The following is a 7,781-nucleotide window of genomic DNA, read 5'->3' as shown; positions in this document are numbered from 1 at the left end:
GAGAGAGAGAGAGTGAGAGGAGAGAGACAGAGAGAGACAGAGAGAGAGAGAGAGAAGAGGAGAGAGAGTGAGAGAGGAGAGAGAGAGAGAGAGAGAAAGGGGGGGAGGGAGAGAGAGAGACACAGAGGAGAGAGATCGAGAGAGAGACAGAGTGTGTGTGTGTGTGTGTGTATGTGTGTGTGTGTGTGTGTGTGTGTGTGTGTGACCCTGTAGAGTTCAGGTCTCTTTCACTTCTCTGGTAAACACACAGTATTGTGTCTGCAGGAGGGAGGTATGAGTGTGTGTGTGTGTGTGTGTGTGTGTGTGTGTGTGTGTGTGTGTGTGTGTGTGTGTGTGTGTGTGTGTGTGTGTGTGTGTGTGTGTGTGTGTGTGTGTGTGTGTGCGCACGTGCGTTGGCTCAGGGAAACAGACGCAGGCCTGAGTGACGTCAACATAATCAAGGCTGCCTGCAGAGGAAGCAGGTTAACGAGCGGCAGAGGAGCGTGTGAGGCCGCCGCAACAATGCAGGACGCTCTATCGCTCCATCGCCACAATCAACCAGAGGAGGCAGGAAGCAGAAGTGAGCCAACGCCAATCAGCTGATTCACCTGGACAAACAAACTGAAGCAGGGCCACACAACACAGAGGGGAGTTACTGAGGACACACACACACACACACACACACACACACACACACACACACACACACACACACACACACGGGGACACACACACAGGCACACACACACACACACACACACACGGGGACACAAACACACACACACGGGGACACACACACACACACGCACACACACACACACGTAGACACGCAGACACGCACACACACACACACACGCAGACACGCACACACACACACACATGCAGAACGCAGACACGCGCACACACACACACACACGCGGCCAACATAGATTGACACATCAGCATTAGTAGTATAGATGGACCAACACGTGACCAAAACACTGAGGTGGGTACAGCGCCACCATCTGGTACCAGAGGTGCTGGTATCATCATCATCATCATCATCTTCATCATCATCGTCCTCTCTTAACCACACACAGGTTTGTGTCAGTGTCTGAAGCTGTTGCTATGGTGACCAGGCCTCCTCAGACTGCAGCGTGTTCATCATCATAACTCATTTTTTCCTCCATGATTTTTCCAGACGTTTCCGTGACAACAGTGCTGTTAATTCAAAATAAGACTCAACTTTAACTCTCAGTCTGATTTTATTGCCATTTGCTCGCAATAAATTACAATAAAATATGTACATATGTAAGTTATTAAGGCAGAAGAAGACAAGAAGGTCAATCCAAAGTCTGTCTCTGTCCAATCAATCAATCAATCACAGGTGGTTGAACAGGAGGCATGTGTGTGTGTGTGTGTGTGATCCTTCCTCAGGTGGCTCCAGTGAGCAGCGTCGCCCCCTGCTGGTCACGGCTCAACCTGTCAAAGCTCTGAGCTCCTCCTCCACAAACTGAAGAGGTCTGAACCCTTTGATGACCTTTGACCTCCTGAGGTCACTGGTGTTTCCATGGTTACTCCTCACAGCAGGGATTCAGAGACGTTTCGTGGTAAAAAGAATAAAAATGGTAGTGTTGTCTCATAATGTTGTTTCAGTCTAAATTAAACATGTTGAGGTAAACATGGCAGCCAGGAACGCAAAGGGTTAAAGAATCAGCTGATTGGCTGTGAGCTGTGTGATTGGCTGAGTCCCACGTGTGTTATTGTGCAGCGTGAGAGGTCACGTGATCCCAGCGTCCTCTTCATCTGTACGCTGAGCTTAGGAGCATGTGAAAGGTCACAGAGGTCACAGAGGTCACCGTGTCCTGTGGCTCCGCTCAGGCCTGGTACTCCTTCAGCACCTGGCCTGCGATCACCAGTCTCTGGATCTCGCTGGTTCCCTCGTAGATCTCTGTGATGCGAGCGTCGCGGTAATGTCGCTCTGCAGGCATGTCCGTCACGTAGCCCATCCCCCCCAGCACCTGGATGGCCTGGCACACACACACACACACACACAGGTCAGAGTTCACTCAGCATCGCCGGCAGAGGGCGCCAGCCGTGATGAAACAGGAAACAGACGCTTACCTGGTGAGAGCAGAACGTGGCCGCTTCAGACGCAGCCAGTTTAGCCATGGCTGCTTCCTGTTAGACAGGAAGGAGAGGAAGACATGAGAGAGACACAGAGAGAGAGACAGACAGACAGACAGACAGACAGACAGTTGTGTCCTCACCTTGGTAAAAGGCTTCTTGGCGTCTTTCAGCATGGCCGCCTTCCAGGTGAGGAGTCTTGCACTCTCTACTGCTACAGACATGTCAGCCAGTTTGAACTACACAAAGACACACAAAGACACAAAGATCAAGCTGAACACACACACACACACACACACAGGTACACGCAGGTACACACACACACAGACACACACACACCTGTACAGCCTGCAGTTTGCCTATAGAGGCTCCAAACGCTGTGCGCTTGTGTGCGTAGTCTGCAGCACAGTCCAGAGACGCCTGAGCGATGCCAAGAGCCTGGGAGGCGATGCCAATACGACCGCTGTCCAGAGTTTGCTACACAACACACAGAGACACACAGAGACACACAGAGACACACAGAGACACACAGAGACACACAGAGACACACAGAGACACACAGAGACACACAAGACACACAAGACACACAAGACACACAGAGACACACAGAGACACACAGAGACACACAAGACACAGAGACACACAAGACACACAGAGACACACAAGAGAGAAGAGACAGAGGAGACAGAGGAGACAGAGGAGACAGAGGAGACAGAGGAGACAGGGGAGACAGAGGAGACAGAGGAGACAGAGGAGAGGTCATCACAGTCTTTACTGCTCATCTTCATCATCTCAAACATTATCAATGACTTTACTATTATTGATTGAATTGTTTAGATTTGATTCCATCTGACTTTCTAAGCTTTCATGTTGATTTGTTTACACTTTGTCTTCCTCTCTCCTATTTATTATTCATGGATCTATTTGATCTGTCTGCCTTTAATCTCTGACTCAGCCTGACTGACTGAGCCTGATTGAGCCTGACTGATGAACTGAGCCTGACTGGGCCTGACTGACTGACTGACTCGTAAAGTCCGACGCTCAGTGTTACCATGGCGATTTTGAACCCGGCTCCGCGGGGGCCCAGCATGTGGTTGAGCGGCACCCTGCAGTCCTCCAGGATGATGTTGGCGGTGGACGAAGCTCGGATCCCCAGCTTGTCCTCCTTCTTCCCCAGGGACAGACCGGGGTGAGGCATGGGGACCAGGAAGGCACTGATGCCCTGCAGAGAGGCAGCACACGCGTGTTAGAGAGCACAGACCCAGCTGCTCTGGAGGCCATGGGCGGCGGCTGCGGCGGCTCCTCCTCCTCCTCCTCCTCCTCCTCCTACTCCTCCTCCTCCTCCTCCTCACCTTGTGCTTGAGCTTCTTGTCTGTGGTGGCGAACACGACGGTGGCCGAGGCGTCCCAGCTGTTGGTGATCCAGGCTTTGGTCCCGTTCAGAACCCACTCCTCCCCCTCCTGCCGGGCCACTGTGGAGGCTGCACCTGCATCACTGCCGTTACCTGAGGGTCACACACACACACACACACACACACACACACACACACACACACACACACACACACACACACACACTTGTCAGAGCAGACGACATGCTGACGTGCTGTGGGAGTATCTCAAGACCTTCAGGCAGCATCTGTGTGTGTGTGTGTGTGTGTGTGTGTGTGTGTGTGTGTGTGTGTGTGTGTGTGTTCACCTGGCTCACTAAGGGCAAAGCAGCCCACCCTCTCCCCGGTGCTGAACGGTGTGATCCACTGCTGCTTCTGCTCCTCTGTTCCAAACTTCAGTATGGGTCCGATGTACAGAGACTAAAACAGAACCACACGGATCAGAACACACAGGCCGACGCCCACACGGCCTCCCCCTGCTGATCTAAAGAGCCTCACGTTGTTCACAGACACCACCACCCCGGTGCTGGCACAGCCTCGACTGATCTCCTCCATGGCCAGACTGTAGGCCAGGTAGTCCAGGCCGGCTCCGCCCAGCTCCTCAGGCACCTCCACCGCCATCACGCCCATCGCCCCCAGCTGCTCGATCTGGAGACAGGAAGCGTTACAGACAGCCCCCATAGGAGCTGTGTGTGTGTGTGTGTGTGTGTGTGTGTGTGTGTGTACCTGTCTGGCAGGGTAGGCGTGCTCTCTGTCCAGCTTGCCTGCTATAGGGCTCAGCTCTCGGTCAGCGTAGTCCCTGCAGGTCTGCCGGAGCATCTGGTGCATCTCTGGCAGCTCTGCTAACTGAGCCAGGCTGCGACAGCCGACACACAAACGCAGCGCTGACGAGAGGAAACATCACAACATGACTTCACACATGAGCCACACCAGCTCACACTCAAACTATTATGAGAGTCATTTCATTTGTGTGTTTGTTTTCCTCCACATGAATCAAATCAAACCTCATTTTGTAGAAACATTAAACACGTTTAAACAGTGTCACAGACCAAAGTAACATGCATGTATAAACTGCCTTTACAATCAATAAATAAGAAGAAATGCCACAGACACATTTAGGAAAACAACTGAACTCATGGGTCCGTGAATGCAGCAGCTCTGTTATTTAGGTGAGAGGTCACCGCTCCATCGTGAGGACAGTCTGCGGGGTCACGGTCACTCAGCAGAGGTCAACAAGGGTCAAAGTGTTTGGAGGAAAGATGATTAGAAACTATTGATGAAAACCAGAATATAACTGTTTATGCTCCATGTTAGCCGTGTGTGTGTCTGTGTGTGTCTGTGTGTCTCCGTTTCGCTCTAACTGAAGCCTCCTGTTGTTCATGAAACCATTCAACATCTAAGCTGCGTTCCTCTCCTCAGACTGATCAGTGATTTGTATTATATTGATCAGTGATTTATTTTATGTTTTGTAGTTTTGACTCGAAGCTACAAATCCCCGCTTCACCTGAATCACACAGCGCGGAAGCCTAGCATGCTAAGCTAACTCAGTGTTTCTGTGTACATGTGTACATGTAGCTTGCTTGCTACAAACACAGCGCTCATATATAAGCGATCAAAGCTTAGCCTAACGACGGACTTTATTAAATGACTTTATAAAGCGAACAAACCTTTTCTTGCTTTGAAAATAGCCGCCATGTCTGCTCGCTCTGCGCCTGCTTACAAAACTGACAGCAGAACAAATTTATCCGAGGGACCTGAATTGCACTGGTGCGTTTACGTGCGGTCAGAATGTTTGCAGCTCCGCGGTCAGAGGCAAAGGTGCCAAAGGTGCGACGTCTTTATCGTGAACGTTTATGAATTAAGATGTAATGAAAAAACGAATGGTGTTGAAATGATGCTATAATCTTGATTTACCTGACCTGAGATTATTATTGTCGTTGTTGTTGTTTTTATTATGTTTAAACACCATTCCCGTCTGCTCCCCTGGGTTTCGGGTTCGTGCCTGCATTTGCTTCCAGGTTTCATAAAGAAATTGGGTCAGAATTAAATTCCGCCCTCAAACAAACTAAAGGACGCAGATAAACATAATAACAGAGTCATTTATCAGTGAGGTGAATAAAGTAATCCAGCCAGGGAATTTTGATTACACGTTTATTTGTTGGCAGCATAGAAAGTCAGTAAAGTTTGTTGTGTGTAATGCTGTCATGTTGTCTCTTCAGGGTGGAGCGGAGGTGGCGGAGGCTGAGGGGAGCGGGAGGAGGGAGAATAAAAAGCGGGGCGGCCGGCTGCACCAGCACCGCGAGGTCAGCAGGGGGCGCTCACTTGCTGGCGCTGGTGAAGGTGAAGCAGCCTCTCTGGTGGAACTGCATGTCCCTGATGCGACGCATGGACTGGATCTGCGGCTGGTAGGCAGAGAAGTCGTTGTAGTGTCTGTACTCTCCGCACTCGAACAGGTACTGGTAGCCTCTGTATCCGGGGTACTGGTAACCCACCCACCTGAGAGAGAGAGCAGGGTCACAACGGGAACAAAACAAGCCTCCACTAACATCACACACTGATGGCAGCTGGTCCAATCAGCTGTTAGCACCACATGGAATGTTTGGGTCCTATTTGTTACATCAGTCCCTCTGTTACCTCTCTCTTACTAAAATCATTTAATACTTTGCATTATTTCCTTCTCTCCCGACCTCAGGTGAATCTATATTGCATAATTTTAAACATTTACATCATCAGACCTCCCTGTGGACCTCACACTACACTGCCGTGCACACTGAGACCAAACAACAGAAACCCTGTGGACACTTTAAAGTCCACATTTACACACCTGCACTTCTGGAACAAGTCTATCTTTAGATGATAACAGAGCTGTAACCTTTGTTGTATTTATTATACTGTGGTGTTTCGGGGAAATTTAATCAGAATATAAATCTAGAAACGGACCAAACTTTGCTGAGATCCCTGTGTTATTGCTGGATGTTGGTGTGAGTGTTGGGTGTTGGGTGTGTACTCACGCTCCTCCTGGCACCTTCACGCTGCCCACTCTGTCACAGAAGCCATGGGCCCAGAGGGTGGGCACGTCATCCTCCTGGATCTCCATCTTGTTGCCCTTGAAGTCGGAGAGCTCGTACAGGCAGATCTTGTGCTCCAGGCTGTCCTGCAGGGCGGAAAGAGGACACAGGAAAAAGTTACTCCCACAATCCCTGAAACTCTATCTGGCCTTGTCCCAGTTGTCCCAGTTGTCCCAGTTGTACCATGCGGATGGGCCTGAAGGACATGATGCAGTCACTGCGGTAGGAGTTGCTCCAGGTATCCCAGCGAGGATACTCTCCCTTCTCCAGGATGAACATCTCCCCACGGAAGTTAGTCTGCTCAAAGGCAACAAAGCTGGAGAGGGGGGGCCGCCAGGCACAGGGGGGGCACAAGAGGGGGAGAGGAGAGGAGAGAGGGATTAGAGGAAGAAACCATCAACTCCTCGATCAGGTATGTGTCGGGGCTTTGGTGTCGCAGCAGTGGAGCAAATCGGTGTCCACTTACGGGCCGCACTCCACGATGATACTACGCACTCTGTCCATGCCGCGGTCACACACGTTCATACACTCATTCTGGACCTCCATCATCCTGCCCTGGAAGTTCTCCTGGTCGAACAGCATCATCTGTGCAGGAGTGAGATGGGGTTGAGATGAAGTTACAGTTTTTAAAACTCGTCCTCTACCTTTAACCCCTAACATTAACCAGCCGTGTCTGGAGCCTACAGACACTTTGCTTAACCACTTCTATTCAGTACGGGTGGGACCCAGGTTCTATCTCACACGCTGGCCTGCATCACTGTCACTTCGTGTTCTGAACCAAATCATTTTGGCCCAGAACCGTTCAGAATTAGCCTCCTGAATCAGGACAGAACCAGGTCCATGTTGGTGGAAAAGAAGCATCTGTGTCCTCAAACATTTCATTGTTGTGTGGTTGTCGCGGTTACTCACTCTGAAGGATCCCACGCCGGGCTCGCCGGTCTTGGTGGCCTTGCTGGAGGCGGCGGGGGCGGGGGCTCCCTTCTCCTTGGCATCGGTGCCCTGGCTGGAGGCGGACTTGGCTGTCTGAGACATGGTGAGGGTCTGAAGGAGAGACGGAGGAGGAGTCAGTGGAAGTGATGGGGTTTCAAACTGCTTCACCTGACTGACTGATTCTGACACACAGGCTCTGAGTGGGTTCTAAATTTCTGGTTGACATCGTCTGTGTGAACAACAGAGGCGATTCAGGTTCAGGTCTGTCCCATAAAAGCCTTCATGGCTCAGGTGGTCCCCAGCCCCAG

The 7,781-nt window shown here is 50.9% G+C and overlaps 2 protein-coding genes across 2 annotated transcripts; both read right to left on the bottom strand.

Annotated features, from left to right (window-relative positions):
- Window positions 1–1,204: 1,204 nt before the first annotated feature.
- Window positions 1,205–5,225, bottom strand: acads (acyl-CoA dehydrogenase short chain). The gene is made up of 10 exons (XM_076140591.1): window positions 5,143–5,225; window positions 4,202–4,359; window positions 3,974–4,123; window positions 3,784–3,895; window positions 3,438–3,589; window positions 3,137–3,307; window positions 2,425–2,562; window positions 2,229–2,324; window positions 2,083–2,139; window positions 1,205–1,988 (listed from the first exon to the last, which is right to left on the bottom strand). Exons 1-10 carry the CDS (start codon window positions 5,168–5,170, stop codon window positions 1,836–1,838), a joined length of 1,215 nt encoding a protein of 404 aa, XP_075996706.1. The 5' UTR covers window positions 5,171–5,225; the 3' UTR covers window positions 1,205–1,835.
- Window positions 5,226–5,793: 568 nt separating this feature from the next.
- crybb1 (crystallin, beta B1) lies at window positions 5,794–7,575 on the bottom strand. Its single transcript, XM_076140592.1, has 5 exons — window positions 7,453–7,575; window positions 7,010–7,128; window positions 6,727–6,859; window positions 6,487–6,629; window positions 5,794–5,971 (listed from the first exon to the last, which is right to left on the bottom strand). Exons 1-5 carry the CDS (start codon window positions 7,573–7,575, stop codon window positions 5,794–5,796), a joined length of 696 nt encoding a protein of 231 aa, XP_075996707.1.
- Window positions 7,576–7,781: the final 206 nt, after the last annotated feature.

The sequence above is a fragment of the Genypterus blacodes genome, unplaced genomic scaffold (genome assembly GCF_046128005.1).
Source record: "Genypterus blacodes isolate CSIRO-AG114 ecotype Tasmania unplaced genomic scaffold, CSIRO-AGI_Gbla_v1 ptg000699l_1, whole genome shotgun sequence".
Taxonomy (NCBI): domain Eukaryota; kingdom Metazoa; phylum Chordata; class Actinopteri; order Ophidiiformes; family Ophidiidae; genus Genypterus; species Genypterus blacodes.
This window is presented reverse-complemented; position numbering and strand designations above follow the sequence as displayed.